We start from the raw sequence: 22,025 nt of genomic DNA, 5'->3' as shown, positions 1-22,025 counted from the left end.
TTTAACACTCACACAAATCCATAGCTCAGTCTATAAACGGATACAAAGTACTTCACTTCTCCCCAGGCTACCTTCTTCACCTGCACTGTAGAACAGTCTTACTGAGGTCTTCCCCATATCCTGAACTGTCTTACTTGATTAAACACGCTTCCACCCCAATCCCATCCATCAAGAACCATTTAACTCTAAGGTTTTTGTTTTCCATGAAACCTGACTACTATGCAAATTGACTTCTCAAAGAGGAGCTAAATTTTCAACCAGGAACTGGAGGAAATGCACATCTCAGGCTCCTCCCCAAATTCACAGTGACAATGCATTCCAGCAACATTCCCTACACAATTCCCACACAGTCAGATTTAAGAGTGCTGGCTGTGACATTAGACCCTTTAAAAAGACTTATGCTGGTGAAAGTGTTTAGTCACTAAGGCTGCACTTTACAATTTGATTTCTGTTAAATCTTACCTTTATCTAAACTACTCAATCCCAAAAAGATTAACCAGTATTTTATAGAGAAAACAAGATCTTAAAAAAAGGAAAAGGGGGTGGAAAGATGACTCAGAGCTTAATTAAGAACAAATACTGCTCTTCCAGCACCCATATGACAGCTCACACGTGGCTATAGGTGCAGCTCCAGGAAATCTGATGTCTTCTGTCCACCGTGAATATCAGTCACAACACAGTACACACACTTACATACATGTGAGCAAAACACTTATACACATAAAAATTAAATCAAAAACTATAAATTAAAAATTTTTTAAACATTTATTTATTTATTTATTTATTTAGTATGGAATAGAGTTTATTTGGGGAGTGGGAAGGGGAGTTGAAAAGGGAGTAGAGGCAGAGAAAGAAGACCAGCCACAGCAAGTGGAAGGGGGAAGGGGAAGGAAAGAGGGAAAAGGGGCTCAGAGAGAAAAATGGGGCGGAACAATTTTTATTTTTTAATCTTTCATTTTTACTTTTTGGTTCGTGAGACATAGTCACTAAATATCCTGGCTGCCCTGAAACATACTATGGTGTTGGCCTGAGATTCACAGAGATCCAACTGCCTCTACTAAACGCTAGCATTAAAGATTTATACTACCACACCCAGCTAAATTAATCTTTGTTAAAAGAGGGGCAGAAATAAAAATAGGTTATCAATTCTTCAAGACAACCCAATTTATTTTGGTCTTGTCACCTTCCATAATAAACTGCAACCTTGCTACATGTTAATGTCAAGTGTAAGTCAGTAAAATGTACGTTTCTTAGGTATAAGTCTTAAACAGATCTGCTAAAAACAATAGCACAAAGAACTACAAGGAGACACTTGAGTCTCTAATAAAAAAGTTCATGTGCTAGAAAGCTTTCTGTCAACTTGACACAAGCTACAGAAAGTCATCTGAGACGAAAGAGCTTCAATTAAGAAAATGCCTCAATAAGTTCAAGCTGTAGGCAAGCACTATAAGGCATTTTCTTGATTAATGATTGATAGGGAAGAGCCCAGTCCATTGTGGGCGGGGCCATCCTGGCCTGATGGTCCTGGGTTTTATAGGAAAGCAGGAACAAGCCATGTGGAGCAAGCAGCACCCCTCCTTGGCCTCTGTATCAGCTCCTGCCTCCAGTTTCCTGTCCTGCTTTCAATCCTGTCCTGACTTCCCTCTGATGATGAGCAGTGCAGTGGAAGCAGAAGCCCACTAAGCCCTTACTTCCCCAAGTTGCTTTGGTCATGGTGTTTCATTAGAGCAATAATAACCATAAACTAAGAATGCAAGACTGTTCATTTCAGCTTTTACCTGCCTTGTTTCCCCTGGGAAAAGCTAAAAGGTCTATAAAATAAGATGCAGCACTGCTTAATGCACTGGTGGCTCAGACAAAATAAATGAGGGTAACAATAGTTGGGAGACAATAACTTATATTTAACATAGACACAGAGTTGCTCTCTAGCTTAAAGTGACTAGAGAGAACAATTTGTAACATTTGGGGGGAGGGGATCAATCATGACAACTTATGATCTCTTTCCAAGAGAGAACAACAAATTTAACAAAAATATATGCCTAAAGCCTATTATTTTCATGTGTATCAAAACTGTTTTCATTTTATTTCTCAATCAGAAATAAAACAACTGGAGTTACTTTTTGTCTAGAGAAGGAACCTGGCATAGTCTGGATGGGCATCTACTTGGCTGAGCCCAACCATAGCTTGCTGTCCTGACCATCTTCCTCCTACCTGGACAATGACAGGGACTACACTCTGCACTATGTGCCTACACAATCCTACTTTACCAAGTGCTGGACATGGAATGCTGGCCCAGCACTCCACTGGCAGAACTACACCTCCAGCTCCTGGAGTTCCTTTTTATGAGTCCATTAAAAGAACTTAAACTCAAAACATTTAATTTAAAGGAGACTATTAAGGGTTGGAGGATGACTCACTGGTTAGGAAAATAGCACTTGCTGCTCTTACAGAGGACATGGGTTCAGGTCCCAGTACAAACGCTCAATCATGGCCAACTCCATTTCTAGGTGATCCAGTACACACTTGGTACACATACATACAGGTAGGTAAAACACTCATACACATAAAAAAGTACTCGTTTTAGGTTAAATTAAAAATAAATAACTAATGAATAAATGAGAACATAAGCATCAATACAAATCACGGCCCATTGAGCCCAGGTATTAAAGAGCATATTTATGTACTTACTTTCTGAATGAATTTCTCAACACTTTGTACCACATGTTTATAAAACTGTAGAAAAAGAAAAAAAACATGATTCTAAAATCAGTTTGCTAGATTAAAGTTTTCTGATAACTACAGGCTTAAGAAGAACTCCAAAGGTCCATTAAAATAATACATTTTAGTCAAACTTGTGGGACTCACATACCTCACCCTTACAGGAAACTAGCTATTACACTGAATTTTAAAGTAACCCCCTGAAGCACTTATACACAGTGAATGTATCTAAAGTGTGTTACATAGAACCATTCTAGCTGGCCAGGATAGTACATGCTATAACCCCAGCATCGGGGAGGCTGAAACTAAGTGATGACAAGCTGGGGCAAATCTCAGCTACACAGTGAAACCTTGTCAAAAAATTCAAGAAGTTCTTTTGAAGAACTTGAATTATACTCCCAGTCTCATGACTTCTGCTTTACAAAGGTAACCCCTGTTCTTAGACTGAAGAAACAATAAGAACTAAAGCTGTAACACTGAAATGTATACATGGGGTAACTGTAGCATATTAGCATAAAAGCTGTTTATCCAAATAAAATTCCTACATATGATCTCCACATACTATGGTTTAGGTGCTTTCTAAGAAAAGTCTACATTTTTAGGAGATTTAAATACAAGTATTAGGGACTGTTACCACTAATGATATCTGAAAGTCTTGGGGTTGCATGCATGTGTAAGTGAATGTGAATGCCCTTGATCTTAGACAAAAGGCTGTCAGGTGATATGTGAGTAGAAATAAAGAACAAATAATTACTGACTGATGGAGCCAAGGGGTAAAACAGTGCTTATCAGCATCTATAACTTTTCTGAAACTAGATTTATTAAAGGCGGTAATAATACACCTAACAATACAGTACACTGTAGGAATTGAGTTATTCTCAACTGACAAAAACCCCAATTGAAACTCTACACACTATTTGTGTCTACTATTTTCTTCTGACATCTGAAAATAATGCTAGAACCTACACTTCATTGAATCTTTTAAATTAACAAGTACTTTGCTGAACAGTTTTTCATGAATTATACCAATTACTAATTTTTCAGACTAATACTGCTGGTAATAATATACATGTTTGCATATTCTTAGGACCATGATCCAAATAATCAGATCACTGGAGATGGTATGAACTACAAGAGAATAAGCTTGTGCACACCAGGCCTATCAGATGTACTTAAAACAGACAAACTAACTAACTTCTTTCAGAATTCTTGGGCTTAAATGTGCTTGTCGCCATCTTAATAACTCATCTTTGATTTTTTTTTGTTTTTTTATCTTTTCTTTTACATAAAAATATGGGGGTTTACATACAAATACACACACAAGCAAAGACTGGCAAGATGGCTCATCAAGTAAAGGTGCTCGTCACACAAGCCTCACTGACTGAGTTTGGTCCCTAGGACCCACATGAAGGAAAAAGAATACCCGCGAGTTTTTCCTCCGATCTCTAAGCAGGTGCTGTGCAGGGCACACGGGCCTGCACACACACACACACACACACACAAACTTAATTTTTTAAAACTTTACAAAGATTCAAGTGAATTTCTTCTGGTAGCAGATACTAATAATTAGGAACGTGTGCGTTAGTATGTTGCTATATTTCAAAAGATAATTTACTAGCTTCTGGGTCTAGTTAGAGCTAATGTTTTAATCACTAAATGTTCATATGTTAGTACTTACTTAATTAGAAGCAATCATTCAGTTTTAAGATTATTGCTGGAAGGAAGTCTTAGATCAGGAGACAAGAAATTATATATGACTGAACTTGAAAAGATTTTTTTAAACAAATCATGTGTTTAGCTCCAGAGAGTCCAACCTTTCCTTGTGGTTCCAGGGTATTAACAGGCTCAAATCTCACTGCATCAGAGCAATGCATAACTTCACATGGTCTCTTCCTAAAATTCAAGTGCTTTATTCACTATGAAGCCCAATTATTTTCCATGATTTGTTTCAGCTCTCAATAAGAGAAAAAAAAAAAAAAACCAATACACCAATTTTATTTCCAAGTTTTTTACGTAGTTATATTTAAGATTTTGCAGTCAGTGTAGTGACACACGCCAGTATCGGAACCCCTTTACTTTATGATGTGGTTATATATCCAAACACATACCTGTATGGTAAGGAAAATGCTTGTTTCAAAATTTAAAAAAGATTGTTTTCTTTTTGGCTTTTTAAAAGGGTTTCTTTTAGGCTTACTTACTTTATTTTCTGTGTATGAGTGTTTTCCCTACATGTACATGTGTGAACTAGGTGTGTGCCAGTCTAACTAAATAGTTTATTTTTCTGCTGCTGTGACAATATCCTAACGAAAACCAACTCAATACAGTTCCAGGTCAATCTGTCATGTTGGAGAAGTTATAGAAGCAGAAGCCTGAGACGCTTGGTCACACATATCCACAGTCAAAGCAGAGAGAAACAGGGACATGGCTCAATGGTTAAAAAGTACTTCCCAGATAAACTCAAGGCCATGAGTTCAAGCTTCACATCCTGTGGTGAAAGGAGGGATAGCTGCCCTCTGATTGCCAGGCATTTACAAGCACACCCTACACAGAGTGACAAGTTAGAATTTAAAGTAGCAGCAGCAGCAACAAATGGTGGATGCCTACTGCTACTCTACTCCAAACTCTGTTTATACAGGCCAGGATGCTAGGTAGAGAACAGTTCCGCCATTTAGAATGGACAAGCTGGGGCTGGTGAGATGGCTCAGTGGGTAAGAGCACCCGACTGCTCTCCCGAAGGTCCTGAATTCAAATCCCAGCAACCACATGGTGGCTCATAACCATCCGTAACAAGATCTGACGTCCTCTTCTGGAGTGTCTGAAGACAGCTACAGTGTACTTACATATAATAAATAAATAAATCCAAAAACAAAGAAAAAGAATGGACAAGCTTTCCCACCTCCATGAGGCACTCTAATCACGGCAATTCCCCACAGGCATACGCCAAGCCCATCTCCCAAGTCGACAACTAAATACCCACAGACTATCTCTAAGGGGGGGGGGGGGGACACAATGCAGGAAGACGCCTGATACATCTACAGGACTCTTTATGCATGTCATATTCTCATTCTCTCTCTCTCTTTCTCTCACTCACACATACATACATGCATACATACACATACACACAAATATAAGGGTTATTTTCTTTTAAAAAGACAAAAAAGTAAAAAAGTAAAATTTGTTACTCACCTTAATAGCTTTGATGGCTGCCTTTGTAATTTGGGTCATTTTTGCTTTAGAAATGGGTGGCTTATAGTCATTCAGCGAATACAACTGAAGGAAAAAGAAAAGCAAATGTTAAATAAATCACAAGTGCCTCCAAGCAAATCATGAAACTACTAGAATTTCCATTTTTACATTCTCAATGAATCTTTTCAAACATCTTTTTAAAAAAAAAAAAAAAGTCAAGCTCAACAACACTAAGCACGGGGAACGGGCAACTACAATCAGCTAATACCTCATACTTGCTCTATTGTAGTAAGAAAGAGGAAGAATGTAAAACTCACACACTATGAATGTAAATGCCAAATGGTGCGACAACTCCGCTTAAGAGCTGGCAATGTGGTTCAGTGCGGGGAGGGGATTGCCACCAAACCTAACAACAATCTGAGATCATTCCCCCAAATCCACAAGGTGGAAATGAAGGACCTCTTCCATCTAACAAGTTGTCCTTCCACAGGCTCGCTATGGCATGCATATGCCTTACCCCTGCCACATGCACACTATATTACATTGTTTATCAAAAAGAGGAAAGACCACATTTAAGATATTAGATTAAGTAATTAAGATATTACTCTGATTCCAAGGTTGGTTTGGGTTTTTTGTTTGTTTGTTTGTTTTGTTTTTGTTTTGTTTTGTTTTGTTTTTCGAGACAGGGTTTCTCTATGCAGCCCTGGCTGTCCTGGAACTCACTCTATAGACCAGGTTGGCCTCAAACTCAGAAACTCGCCTGCCTCTGCCTCCCCAGTTTTCTTTTTAACTTACAATAGTGACATGTGCTTGTAATCTTAACCATTCCAAAGGCCAAGGAAAAGGATGGCCAGCTTGAGACCAAAATGGACAATTTAGTGAGACATCTCACATCTCCCTAAACAGTTTCTAAGATTCATGTGTATTATACATTTAAGGATCTAATTCCTCTTTATGGTTGACAGTTCAGTTAATACATATAGCACGTATTTTATTATCACTTCATGTAATTTGGGTTGTTGCTACTTTTTTAGTGAGTTTTTGTTTTGTTTTTTCCAGACAGGGTTTCTCTGTGCAGCCCTATCTGTCCTGGAACTCACTCTGTACACCAGGCTGGCCTCGAACTCAGAAATCCACCTGCCTCTGCCTCCCAAGTGCTGGGATTAAAGGCGTGTGCCACCACGCCCGGCCTTTAGTGAGTTTTTTGACGGACTTTATATGAATATTTTTTTTTCTTTTTTGAGACAGAGTCTCACTATATATAGCCCTAGCTGGCCTGTTCTGGAATTTGCTTATGTAGAGCAGGCTGACCTCAAATTCACAAAGATCAGCCTGCCTCTGTTTCCCAAGTACTGGGTGAGATTAAGGGTGTCTGTCACTATGTTCAGCATCAGAGACACAAATTGTAATGTGAATGGTTATTTTTTTAAGCTCATTTAGGTGTGGATTTAGGAATGGAGTTTGCTAGATCATGTGGTAACTACTTAGTATCTGTTGAGAAGCTGCCATGGAAAACTTATGATTAGCAGTTCTCTTGAAGGTGAAAAAATATTCAAAAGTTAATTGTAATTATGGCTGCACAATATGGTGAATAACCCAAAATGATCACATTTAGGTGGCTGACTTTATTTGTGAAGTTGATCATAATTAAGCTTTTTAAAGCCAGGCATGGCAGTACACACCTCTAAGCTCAGCAATTGAGAGACAGATGTAGGTAGGTCTAGGAGTTTGAGAAAAATCCTGGTCCATATTGGGTGTACCAAGTTAGCTGCGGATATACAGTGGGCCTTAATGAAAGGGGAATCTCAAGGTCCAAAACAATCTGCCTCTTGATGTTTTAAAACTCCTCATATAATGCTCAGAGAGAAAATAGTTTAAAAGACAGGGCAGAAAAAGTAGACAATAGAGAACTGCAGTTAAACGAAAGCTGGCTAAAACTTCTGTTGTGTTCAGTGACGATATGGTGAAGACAGTATTTAAATGTCTATTCTAAACGTTACAACATAGACCCGTCTAAATCACCATGACCCACCTGGAGAACACTTAAATAAGTAAGGCAAGTTATAATCATCTTATAACTGCAGTTATAGTCATCTTAAAAAAAGAAAACAAAACCACCACTCCCATCGCCCCTCTCAATAGTCAAGAACTCCCCTCTGGGTGAAACAAAACTGTGCATCCAGCCAGGTCGGCCTCCTCTCCTCTGCTCTTGGCTCTAGCACTCTTCTCAGGTTAACTTCAAATGAGACTTACTCTCTCTAGTCTGTTCAGAGACTTTCTCCCTGGGCCTGCCCACTACTTAGCATGTATCTCTCTCTAAATCACCAATGAGGAAGGCTTCTACAATCCTCAGTGCCAAGCTTCTCTTTATGTCTTCAGAGTCTCACCAGTCATCTTTGAAGTCATTTATCTGCCTGATTATGTCTAATATTTGATTTTTCAAAAAGAACTGCTACAAAGGTAAAGGTAATGGTGACTGGCACTAATAAGCAATATTAAGTAAAGTGGCAGGCTGGAGAGATGGCTCAGCAGTGGGTTAAGAGCACTGCTCTTGTGAATGTCGGGAGTTCAAATCCCAGCAACCACATGGTGGCTCACAACCATCTGTAATGAGATCTGACACCCTCTTCTGGTGTGTCTGAAGACAGCTACAGTGTACTTACATATATAAATAAATATATAAATAAATCTTTGGGCTTGGAACAAGCAGAGCTGGAGTGAGCAGAGGTCCTGAGTTCAATTCCCAGCAACCACATGATGGCTCACAACCATTTGTACAGCTACAGTGTACTCATATATATTAAATAAATAAATAAATCTTTAAAAAAAATTTAACTGGCTAACTACAGCCCAACTGTGATTCTAACAGAAAGCAATCTAAGGTTCTAGTTAACATCACATGCAGCCTTTCTCTTCAGTATCCTCTGGGAGTACCAATGTGTTCTGACTAGAAGAAGTAGGCCCAAACATACACTAAGAAGTCTGACTCCAAGTGTGGCAGTAAAAAAGGGAGGCTGGACACATTTGCAGGCAATATCAACAGAATAGTTACTCTTATGTGGCCAGCAGTGAGAGTCCTAGCACTCAGGAGGCAGAAGCAGGTGAGTCTCTGTGAGTTTGAGGCCATCCTGGTCTGCAAAGTGAGTTCCAGAACAGCCAGGCCTACAATTCGGGAGAGGGGAAAATGTTCTCTTGCTACACTTTAGAGGTTTACAGCAGAGGCCCAAGCTTGAACCTGGCCACACTAAGCTCCTTGGATCCCTGCCTCATGCAATCACAGGTATATAGTAAACGCTCCTTTGCCAATGAGGGCTGTCACCTGAACAGAACCACATTCTAGAACCTCCATAGGAGCTGAGAGGACTTTCCTCAACTGTTTCAGGCTGACAGAGTGTTGACTTATGATGTGTAGTGATTCTAATAGATCATCACATCTGTTCAGCTCTATTCTTCAAGACACCAATAAGCTAACTGTCTTTGAACCAAAATAAGCAAATTCTATAGTAAAAGAAGTCAGTAACAAAAAAAAAAACCAACCTTGGGCGGTGCCTGGTGGCGCACGCCTTTGATCCCAGCACTCAGGAGGCAGAGGCAGGCGGATTTCTGAGTTCGAGGCCAGCCTGGTCTACAGAGTGAGTTCCAGGACAGCCAGGACTACACGGAGAAACCGTCTCCAAAAAAAAAAAAAAAAAAAAAAAACCCAAAACCAAAATCAACAACAAAAACAAAACAAAACAAAAAAAACCCAAACAAAAAGCAACCTTGGAATCAGAGTAATATCTTAATTTCTTAATATCTTAAATGCTGTCTTTCCTCCTTTTGATAAACAATGTAACCTCACTGGAGAGCACATACTGAGACTCATCACCCAATTTTTCATACTATTTCAAACAAAATTTTAAAAAACATTTTCATGTCCTTGCCGATTTGATTCCAATTAATCCTATGGTTTTGGAAGAGCCTAACAGAATTTATTATAGGTCAGGTCCCAGAATTCTCAAGAGACTATACATCAGTGCAGGTTTATCTGTGCCTTCAAGACTAAGAACTCTAACTAAATGAATTAAGAGAAAGTATGAATCCAAAATAAAAGTAAATAATTCATCTCTTTCCAAAAACCTTTTAGGGCTTTGAAAACATGGATCAATGTCTCTGAAATATCCAAAGACATCAGAAACCATGCACAAGTTCCTGCCAATACAATCTTGACACTTTCAAAACTACATGCTGACCAGACATAATTGTTTCTTCCTCCTGTTCAGAAGGCAGTAAATAACTTTCACAACAAGAACAAGGACAAGAAGCAACAGGTAAGAGATGTTGTCAGCTTCTAGAAAGAAAATGAAGTCAGTATCTGATGAACCAAAGAAACCATAGCCATAGCACACATACCAATATAGCACTGGACAAACACATCCTCCTATGGATGGTCACACTACTCAGTCACAGGGAGCCAATACCCCACCCTATTAGGGCAACAACTCACACTGTCTGAGACCCAACTATATCAGTGGTATCAAAACTAGATGTGGTGACATGAAGACAAGTGCTGAAAGAACTTAATTGTGAAGTAAAAACATTGTTCTTTGGGGAAATCAGGCAAAAACTTGTTTATATTACCTTAAAAACTGTATTTCACTGGGTAGTGGTGGTGGACGCCTGTAATCCCAGCACTTGGCAAGCAGTTTCTGAGTTCGAGGCCAGCCTGGTCTACAGAGTGAGTTCCAGGACAGCCAGGGCTACACAGAGAAACCCTGTCTCAATAAACAAACAAACCAACCAACCAACCAACCAACCACACAATTGTATTTCATTATTTATTCTAGTTTACTTGAACACCTACCATTTCCACAGTTCATTCTCTTCAAAATTCTTATCTTAAAGTCCCAGCCCCCACTATATTTAGATATAGGGTCTCTTTGGAGGTGATTAAATGACCTCATATGGATAGACAGCTCCACTCTTATGTAATTACTGTCTTGTACAAACTAGGTACTGCATGGCTTTTGCTCGCACATACACAGTTCTTTCATGCATCCAAACTCTTTCAGCACCCCATCCTTCCTTTCTCTGTGAAAAGGCCAAGTTCTCCCAGGGACTCATGGTCAGCACCTGCAGCCTAACACTGCCTAACCTCAAGAACTATGGAAAAAAAAGTATTTCCAAGTGTTAAAGACACTATAAAATAGGGTTATATGAAGCCTTCCTACCAATTAAAAGCATGTAACTGTTAAATTCATAAATCGACTAGAGCATTGAGAAAAAGAATAAAATATAGTTATAGCTCTTATGAATGTATGTCCTCCAAATTGAAATTCTCTCCAATAAAGAAAGGTGAGGATTATCACATTCAGAAAATTCAACAGGCAAGATACAGCGGTGAAGGAAATTCATAAAACACATCAGACACAGGAAGCTCTAAGAACATGCTGGACAGGCCTTTCAATAGCACGTAAGCCCATGCTACCAAAACTAATCCTAATAAACTTACAGCTTCCTCCAGCTACATGAGTACAACTGTTTGATCTGTCAGCAGTGTCCTACCCAAGATAAAGGTGCTTATACATATCTTCCTAGGAATAGTCACACAACACAACTGGTGCTCAAACAGGCTACCATAGCCAAAGTAAGACAAAGAGGAGATGTTCCACAGCCCCTGCAATGGATGATAAAATGAGCAAATATGACTACCCAATATGTGGTAAAGAACATGCCTCCTTGTTGAAGTAATAGCTCTGTGTTCGCTGTAAATAACACAAAGACCATTTGAGTACATCATCTTTTAAGAAAGGGGAGGATGTTCCAATAGCATTGTTAGCAAGCTGTAATAGGTGTATGTTTTTATTTGAGCCATAAGGCATGCATCTGAGTCTCTTCTTTCTGTCTACAAAGAACATGTCCTGTAAGAGAGGAATTATAGAACAAAACAACTAAAAACTGACGCTGTCTTATTCTCTGTATTGGCCTCTAATCTAGCTTGCACACGCACACACAAGAAAGTAGAAAATAAGGAAGGATGACATGAAGGTATTGGTTGGCTGTTTGTTATAACTAGTGAGAGGCTAGAGAAATACAAATCTGTCCTTAAAAGCCCTTACTAGATACAAAGATTTGTAATGTAGGGTAAATATTAAATAGTGAAAGAGATTGTGAAACAGAGAAGACAGGAGGCCCAGTGAAGTGGCTTCTGTGTAAAGGTGCACTGCATGGGCCAGCAAGAAGCCCAACACCTTGGCTCCACAAAGAGGGAAGCTGAGGACTTATTCCATAAAATTGGTCTCTATGCTCTCCACACATCTACCCCACACACATAGATCATGCATATACACATACTAAAGTATTATTAAATTAAAAACAAAAGATACTTCTCAGATCTGACATTAAATATAGTATAGACAGATCCATTAACTTAGAATGTGTAGATCAGGCCCTTAACAACGAACTGTTACAGAAACTACAAAAAACAAGGATTATAATCCATCTAAACTGTTTTAAATTAGGATGGACTAGAAATTAGATTAAATTGATTTAATAAACTTTAATTGATTTTATAAACTTGTTTACGGGACTATGGGACATGAGGATAGATAAGCTCAGTCTGAAAGCCAGGGGGAAAAGAAACCAGAAATACCTACCCATCTGACCTTTAGACATGGCAGCACAATCTGAGACAGTATGATAAAAATCAATAGACTGGTTCATACAAGTCAGAGATGCTGCTACAGTCTGCTAAGGTCCCATAAACATGAACAGGAAGCAAGACAGACCAACATTGCTGAGGAAAGTTGGGTGTGAGAGACAGTATTCAATCCCAATTCATCAGGCCCTACAAGAGAGCTAAAAAGTTAACTCAGCAGGTACCTCACAACTGAAAGAGCTTCAGCAGCATCACTGAGCACACAGTGAGGAATGAGAATTAGGAGATGGAGTTCTGAGGATAGGAATGACTTCAGAGCACTGTGTAAGGTTTAAAAGCTGCTGAAGCACTCAAGAGGAGAAACCACCAGGGCAAAACAGAGGGGTCTGCCCTGGACATTTAACTTAAGATAAACATAACAGCATATATGCTGAAGGGAAATTCCTTAAAAGGAAATGTCAGAAAGCCAAATGTTACATTTGTGAGTCTCTAGAAGGCTTCAAAGCCTGATCAAGAGTTCACCAAAACAAAGAGTGAATGATACAATAGTATAGGTAAAGGAAAAAGAAAGACTTGGAAAGGGAGGGGAATTAGTACCCTGGAATATGCAACAAATTATACTGTTCAACCAGTTGTTCAACCTTTCAGCAGCTAGACGGGCCAATGAGACCACAGTGGCGGTCAAGGTAGGCAAAAATGTGGCCATGCTTCCCCTGGCAAGCAATTGCTAGACAACCCCACTGAGCTGTGAAGATATCTTTTATTCACCTGATGTAATCAGGTTTTTGTTTTTGAGGATAACTGCCTCCATCAAGGTCTACTCCTAGAAGCTTCTAGACTCCACACCATCTTAGCTAGGCCTAGGATGTTTTCCAGCCTCTGAGACTTACTGCAGAATATACTCCTCTTTCTTGTTTTCTCTGATCTTTGGCTGGCTGGTTCAACTCCGCTGTTCTGGCTAAATTCCCCTCCAAGATAACTGATTCAAACTCTCTCAGCCTTTGACTGAATTGCTCTGTTTGACCTCATACTAACTTTGGCAATCTGTTCTAATCTTCAGGCTCCTCCTTCTCTGGCTCATTCTGTCTTCACCTGTGTCTGGCCTGTTCTTTTTCTACAGCCTGTCTCTGCACACCTGTCCTAGTAAAACTGTCCCCTCTCTTTCTCTCTGTGCTGCTCTCTCTCTGTCACCTCTCCTCTCTGTTCTTGTGAGTTAGGAATATCCTATTCTGTCAAATCTTTCTCTCATTTGTCACTTTGTCTGACACTCAGGTATCACTTTCGAACTTGACTGCTTCCTTCTACAAACTAACTTCATTGTTTGTGATTAAAGGTATGAGCTAAGGCTGAGCTACACCACAACTAGAGACAAGTTTTCCCAGTAAACAACACAATCTCAGGTTCAGTGTGCCTGCAACAGTGAGCCTGTGCAGGCAGAAGTGCATGGCATCCCCAGAAACACTCTAGGGTGAAGACCAGGAGGGTTCAAGAAAACTGACTCCAACCACACTACTGTAGCTCATCACTGCTCTTCTGCCAGAACACGTAACACAATCCCCTCACGTCTCCTGGAACTTGCTTGCTAAGCCGTACTTTTATTGTTCTGCTGTCTGCTGTATCCTAAAACCAACAGGACAGCCACGGATGTTCAAAGATCCTGCTCACCCTTTGTAAGGTTTTGTTCATTATATAATACCAACCACTGAGTATCTCAGATTTAGAAAACATAGAAAGAACAAAGTTGATTAATTTAAATAAATACACCCTGTGTGAAAAAGAAAACACTCACAGAAAGTATAATGTTGTTATAGGTAAGTTGTCGTCTTCTTCTCCTCCTCCTCTTTTTTTTTTTTTTTGTTTTGCTAGCACAACACAGTCCTGGTTGCAGGACTTGAAGAATTCCAAGTGTTCATGAATTGGATGATACTTGCTCTCTCAGCTGACCTTCTGGAATCCACTCTACAACCTGCTGTGTAACGTCCCCAACAACCCTACTTGATTATGGACTCTGCACACTATGAAGATACCGGGCAAGATATGTCTGCAGGTAAAATGGTAACGGTGATGGATGAGACCACCTATTAACTTTAAAACTACCGTCCCTTGAGGAAACCGTATCTGTAAGCCAGGATAAAATGCTGTGGCTGGGGAAATCCCAGGCCTCAAAAGGAGACTGCTTCTGATGTGATCTGAGTTTGGTCCCCCCTCTGTTCAGGAAGAATATTCTTCTTTGCAGTGCACAGTGGCTGTTGCAGAAACTTACAACCATTCATGCATACTAAAAAGAAAGAAACGCATCTGAGCCATTTCATTGGGGGTTAAGTCACCAGACACGTACGTATATTCCCCCTTTCCAAGCTCAGAGGGAGCAGATAACATACTAAGATATAGAGGGAAAAATGGAGTGCTTGGTAGAGTATTTCTTCAAACTGTGTGAGGTCAACCCAACACAAACACACAGAAAGCACCAGGTTACTATAGTTTAAAGAATAGTGTAATCTACAAAAGCCTATATGTGTTGTACACTTTAGAAGAGGAAATGTATAGTGTGAACATGTCTCAATAAAGCTCTTATCTAAAAACAAAACTAGAGCAAGGCATGGTGGTACACACTTTTAATCCCAGTACTCAGGAGGCACTGGCAGGGGGAACCTCTGAGTTTGAGGCCTACATGATCTATGGAGTGAGTTCCGGGACAGCCAGAGCTACCACCGAGAAACCAAGTTTTGAAAAACAAACAAACAAACAAAACCTCAAAAAGCTCCAACTCTCATGAGGTCCTCCCCAAAGTTATGGAAGCAGTAAACAACTAGTGGGAGAAAACTTGGTGGAGCAGCCTAGAAGCTAGGCAGGCAACTCCAGGGTCCCAGCTATCAACCATACTGTGGAGGACCTTTTCGTGACACAGCTGCCTTTAAGTCACCATGTTCCTGTAAGTGACCTCAGTAAGTTCAGGTCACTGAGTCACACTTGGACACACTCCTCTCTCCCACATGCCTTACTTGAAGGGAACAGACATCTGTTCCTGACTCTTAGGGAGAAATCAAAAAAGATCTTTGCACATTTTTTAAAACAGATATCTTCATTCACAAGAACCAAAACATTCTCATGTCTCAACTCCCATGATAAAGATGAGATAATGTGGCTGTCATACTTAATGATTTTTGTCAAACAACTTCGTAATTATTTTATTTAGATCACTGATATTCTCTAAACTTTTCTCAAGAATTTTACTAAGAACTCTTTAAAATGCATGTTTTAAAGAGTCATGGATGGGGCTGGAGCACCAACTGCTCTTCCAGAGGTCCTGAGTTCAATTCCCAGCAACCAAACCGCAGGGTGGCTCACAACCATCTGCAATGGGATCTGATGTGCTCTTCTGCTGTGTCTGAAGACAGGGACAGTGTACTCATATAAATAAAAATAAATAAATCTTAAAAAAACAAAGAGAGAATCATGGCTGGTAGCAGACATTCGATACTTTGGGAATTCCTCAGGCTGGACTTTCAGCAAAGGCTGATTTCCTACTTCATACTGAAGGACTACTCAGGAAAAAGGCATCTTCTTTTGGGGGTGGAGGGGAACAGAATATGTAATTATAAAACAACAAAAAATTACTTATAATAAAAATAAATTATTATCAACATATCCTTTTTAAAGGAATGCTTATCTTTTTTCTTGTTAAAACATGTTTTAGTTACATTTGTTTGTGCATGAGTGTATACACACAGGCAAGCAGAAGTCAGCGGTCAGCTTGTAGTTTTCTCCTACGGTATGGATCAGATCAACACTTGACAGCAAGTGGCTTTTACCCGCTGAATTATCTCTGACTGACCATTATTTTCTATTTCAAAATATTTTAATACAGAAAATCTGGAATGTTTTTAAAACCACAAAGAAAGAAAAACAAAATATGTATAATCTAACACAGCATTCATTCAAAACCTCACCAACACTAGGAATGTAAGATAGGCCAACAAATCTCACAAGCTTCTGGAGGTAGACAATAATCTAATGGACTAACAGTCTAAAGATACAGGAAGGTATACAGTAAGGACTGTAACAGCATGCAGAAGAGTATGCAACACTGTCCATCTTTCTCTGAATAAAAAAACCTAAAACATTTTCTAAAGTACAAGATATTAAGAAAGGGAAATACTTATTTTCTTAATATCCTAATCTAAAGCAGTTTGAGTAGAAGACATGGTATTTAGCATGTGACTGCTGGGAGCATAATGCCAGAGTTATAAAAATGGCTACCAATATTATTACAACATCATGAATTTTGATCCTTCCTATGGGCTATAAGCACTCTCATATGAGTAATAAATTAAAAATCCTATTTTTTGCCAGGCGGTTGTGGCGCATGCCTTTAATCCCAGCACTTGGGAGGCAGAGGAAGGTGGATTTCTGAGATGGAGGCCAGCCTGGTCTACAAAGTAAGTTCCAGGACAACCAGGGCTGGCTATACAGAGAAACCCTGTCTCGAAACAAACAAACGAACAAACAAATACTATTTTTCAAGTATGGTAATTACCTAAAGATAACTTCACAGTTTTTGAATACTACTTTAAAGGAAAATATTTTAGAATCTTAAGTTCAAAGTTGCATTTGTAGCAAAAAATAAACATCTTTCCCTATAAACATTACTTGAAGAACTATATTTAAGTCACAAAATTTCATGTATATAAGATCCTTCAGTCAGCAAATGTGTGCCTCCATTCCAAATCCTTGGAATGAGGGCTAAAAGTACACAGCTCTGGTCAAGATGGACAGAGGTGGAATACATGTTCCCTTCTGCAGCCCCTCTGACAGCAGCTGAAAACTCTGGGCTAAACAAAACTACCTGGGGACTCAAAAGTAAAAGAGCTGGCCAGCGGAAGCCTTGGTGTGAAGCCTTAATCGTGGGCAGCGCAGGTGTGAGGAGGCTATATGTGACAGAGGGAAATTCCAGAGTGTTGGGTTCGCCTCCATCAGGCTCTGAACCCAGTGCTGGCAAAAATCAAGGAGCAGTGCAGCCAATGTAAGCAAAGGAACCAGCAGTGGCCAATCAGAAGAGCAGACAAGAGGATGTGAGAAAGAGGAGAGGGAGAAGTCAAGGACTTTTTTACTGGCCCTAACTTGGGCTGGAAGGCAGCCTGTTTACAACATGCCTGTAATCCCAGCACTCAGGAGACAGAGGCAGTGGGATCTCTTGAGTTCCGGGACAGCCTGGTCTAGAGACTGAGTTGCAGGATGGGCATGGATACATAAAGAAACCCTGTCTCACAAAGGAAAAAGTTTAAGAAAAAAAAAGGGGGGGGGAGAGGAAAGGAAAGGAAAAAAATCGAAAGGAAGGAAGGAGAGAAGGAAGGGAGGGAGGGAGGGAGGGAAAAGAATGTCTAATATCAAAGTAAAAAGTCATTCTCTGTTCCGTGTGTGTGTGTGTATGTGTGTGTGTGTCTGTCTGTCTGTCTGTCTGTCTGTCTGTCTGTCTCTGGCATACCTGACATACACAAACACACACCAGGTAATTTTTTCTACAGTGTAAGAGGAAAAAGAAAAAAACATACTAATCCTTAAAAGACACCAATGGAATCATCAACAAACTTTAAATAATCCCACACCTCTGTCTGTGCAAGCAACCCCAATGAAGCTGAGTGGGTCATTAAACAGAAGGGGGCATGAAAGAGGCTAAGAAGACACCTTCACAGGAGATGGGAAGGGCATGAAAGGTGAGCACCACCTCTCCAGCCCCCTTACTTTCGTGTGTGTGTGTGTGTGTGTGTGTGTGTGTGTGTGTGTGTGTGTTCTTATATATCTTAGAAATAACCGAAACGGGGGACTGGAGAGGTGGTTTAGCAGTTAAGAGCACTGACTGCTCTTCTAGAGGTCCTGAGTTCAAATCCCAGCAGCCACATGATGGCTCACAACCATCTGTAATGGGATCTGATACCCTCTTCCGGTGTGTCTGAAGACAGCTACTCACATACATAATACATAAAATAAATACACAAATCTTTAATAATAAAAAAAAAAGATTAGAAATATCTGTTAACTAATAAACATTTTATTTCATCACAATATCCTAAACATGAGAACTAAATACAAAAACAAGAACATGGGAAATGTTCAAAAAAATTATCAACCAGACATAATAAGCATAGATAATTTTCTAAAAGCAAAACAAATTCTACTATCCCTCCCTCTCCCAGCCCATAAAATGTCACACCTTGTACTCAAAGCCAGCATCAAACTTGTAGCAATCCTTCTATCTCTATGCCATCAAACCCTGCTTCAACAGAAAAATGAAGTACCCTCATCCATCTTCAGCAACACTTCTACCAAACCTGTTGACTACTTAATCAGGACGCATACTATAGTTTGTACTGTAAGCCATACTAGGTATTTTTTAATTGATTTTATTCCATGTGTAAGAGTGCTTTGCCTGCATATGGACAGTACACTGTGTGTACCTGGTGCCAGTGGAGGCCAGAACAGGACGTCAGATACTGTGGAAGTCATAAGGAGTATGCAGCCACATACTCTGCAGGAGGTGCATGTGCTCTTAACTACCTTACCATCTCTCTAGCCCCAAGAAATTTAGTATTTTCTGAAAGACAATGCTATATAGCCCACAGCTATCAAAAAGTAGGATTAAGAAATTACAAGGTAGGCCGGGCAGTGGTGGCGCATGCCTTTAATCCCAGCACCCGGGAGGCAGAGGCAGATGGATTTCTGAGTTTGAGGCCAGCCTGGTCTACAGAGTAAGTTCCAGGACAGCCAGAGCAACACAGAGAAACCCTGCCTAGAAAAAAATTATAAAAAAAAAAAAAAAAAAAAAAAGAAAGAAATTACAAGGTAAAGAAAACATTAATAAATTTGCTAGGTAATACTACTGGCCAAAGCAAAATCTCTTGAAAAACCTTCAAGGCCAGCACAGTCTACAGAGCAAGTTCCAGGACAGCCAAGGCTACATAGAGAGAGATGAACAAATATAAAATAGCACAAAAAGTATAGTGGTATCAAACAGAGGACTTTCTGTATTGAGATGAAGATGGAAAGCGAATCCCTCTTACACCTAAAATCTTAGCCTAATGCCAGCGTCTTTTACAAATACCCAGAGCTATCTCCCTCCCTCTCCAGCTACCCTAGAAACAATGACCTCACATTAAACAGCAGCCAAGAAAGCTGTTTTATCTTTTTTCCATATTGTCCACAATGGCTAAAACTTACCTAAGTACACACATATGGACCCTAAAAGTAATTAGATAGCCCAATATAAGCTAGCAGAATGAATTTACTTAACTTCCTCATAACTAAATTAACTTGAATGCAGATTGACTTTAGTAAAAGATGTGTAATGCCAAAGCTATGGGAACTGGTATAATTTTCTTCCTACACATTTTTACTTTCAAAAACTTGGTACTCTGCTGTGGTAGGACTGAAGGCTTTCCTGGAGTCACTCACCAACATGAGGATACAGATGGGAGAAGGAACGAACGATCACTGCAGCGCAATGCTTCCCTCAAATAATCCCCAATATCATCTGTGACGTTTTATAATAAAATAATTTGGGGGGAATAGGTAAGATGGCTCAGGGTAAAAGTGCTTGCAATGGAACCTGATAACATGAATTCAATCTCTAGAACACAGACACAAATAAGAACTCCACAAAGGCTCTTCCGGGGACGGTGCTTAGAGGCACTGGGGATGGTCCAGCGTTTGACATAGGCTTTCCTACAACACAGCCTCTAACAAAACTAGGCTGTCTCGAACCCCTGGCAACAGGATTGTTTACCTTTACACCAAGAAGGTTGGGAAAGCACCTAAATCCGCATGTGGCGTGTGCCCAGGCAGATTGCGAGGGGTTCGTGCTGTGAGGCCCAAAATCCTTCTGAGATTGTCTAAGACAAAGAAGCACGTCAGCAGGGCCTATGGTGGTTCCACATGCAGCAAGTGTGTCCGTGACAGGATCAAGTGGGCTTTCCTTATTGAGGAGCAGAAAATCGTTGTCAACGTGTTGAAGACACAAGCACGGAGTCAGAAAGCAAAATAGATCTGCAGCTTTTTTGTTTGTTTGTTTGTTTGTTTTTCGAGACAGGGTTTCTCTGTATAGCCCTGGCTGTCCTGGAACTCACTTTGTAGACCAGGCTGGCCTCAAACTCAGAAATGCGCCTGCCTCTGCCTCCAGAGTGCTGGCTGGGATTAAAGGTGTGCGCCACCACGCCTGGCTTGATCTGCAGCTTTTTTAAGTAATAAAAATCAAGACTTGGTCTACAAAAAAAAAAAACAAAACAAAAAAAACAACCAACCAACCAATCCAAAAACAACAACAAAAAACAAAAAACAACAACAACAAAAAAAAATCCAACTCCACAAAGTGTCCTCTGGCCTCTCCATGTGCACCATGGCACCACACCTTATACATAACTGCCACATGTACTTTGAGTTTCTCATTTACTTGCTCTTGTACGGTCATATAGAAAGCCTTATAGTCAAACTCTAAAAAAAGAGAATACATTTTAGAGAAAGTATTCAGTTTTTGTTTTGAGACATGGAGGCCTGGATGGCCTAGAACTAGTTTATGTAGACCAATCTGGCCTTTGAACTCACGAAGATCTGCTTACCTCTGTCTCCCAAGCACTAGGATGAAAGGTATGTGCCACAATGTTGAGAGTTTTAAAAACATAAGTGATTTATGCAAAACTGAAGAGATTACTTCTGCTTAAATTACAGAAAGACTAGAAGCCAGTGTAAAATGACAACAACTCAAAAGGAGAAGGGATTCGTGCCCAGATTCCAGATTTAATGTGATGAATAAAAAGGATGGAAAGGATACTGAATATATTAAAAAGCAGTGCAATGGGTTTTACAACTAAAGAAGATGGAGGAAATTCCAATTTTCTGTGTCAAGATTTAGGAATATGGCTTTACTTCCCAAGTAAACTGAGATCTAAAAGCAAGAAATGAGTTGAGGAAAAATGTAGATTAGGCTGAAAGCAAAATGATTGCAAAAATGACTACAAAGTATCTAGACAAGGTAGGATGAATAAAACAAAATCAAAAGCGGCTGGGCTGTCATTCCTGAAGAGGCAACAGATGAGATAAAGAAGTGCTGACAGCTAGCCACAGACCTTCAGATCAAACCTTCAGAAGTGTGAAGAGCCAATATGAAGCCCTGAAAGAAACAGCTGCAGGTGAAGACAACACTTTTCAAATCCGAGCACTTTTCAATGACTCGGCCATGCCAGGACCACCTTCTCTTTCAGAATAGCATGAAAGGGTGGTTAGTATTTCAATTTTCTCGATTTGTAAGGAGTGACAGCTAAATTAAAACTTTTATACAAGCACACCAAATATGTTATAGACTCATGTCTCATACAAGTCTTTTGGCTCACAGAAGTGATTTAGTTCTAAGACAAAACTAGCCAAGTATAGAGGCCCATGCCCATAACCCCAGTATGGGGAACTGAAGCATTGAGATTGAGAGTTCAAGGCAGCT

The 22,025-nt window shown here is 39.9% G+C and overlaps 1 protein-coding gene and 1 pseudogene across 6 annotated transcripts in view; one reads left to right on the top strand and one right to left on the bottom strand.

Moving 5' to 3' along the window:
* Positions 1-22,025, bottom strand: part of Scaf8 (SR-related CTD associated factor 8) — a 143,968-nt gene that overhangs the window by 107,508 nt on the left and 14,435 nt on the right. For all 6 annotated transcript variants that reach the window (XM_029532813.1, XM_029532814.1, XM_029532811.1 and 3 more), the window contains 2 exons: positions 5,905-5,988; positions 2,689-2,733 (listed from right to left, as the gene is read on the bottom strand). In XM_029532813.1, coding sequence (XP_029388673.1) covers positions 2,689-2,733; positions 5,905-5,988 — 129 coding nt within the window. The remainder of the gene's footprint in view (positions 1-2,688; positions 2,734-5,904; positions 5,989-22,025) is intronic.
* LOC110338051 lies at positions 20,234-20,579 on the top strand (annotated as a pseudogene).

Source organism: Mus pahari, chromosome 21 (assembly GCF_900095145.1).
Source record: "Mus pahari chromosome 21, PAHARI_EIJ_v1.1, whole genome shotgun sequence".
Taxonomy (NCBI): domain Eukaryota; kingdom Metazoa; phylum Chordata; class Mammalia; order Rodentia; family Muridae; genus Mus; species Mus pahari.
Note: the sequence above shows the minus strand (reverse complement) of the source record. Positions and strands in the feature narration are given on the sequence as shown.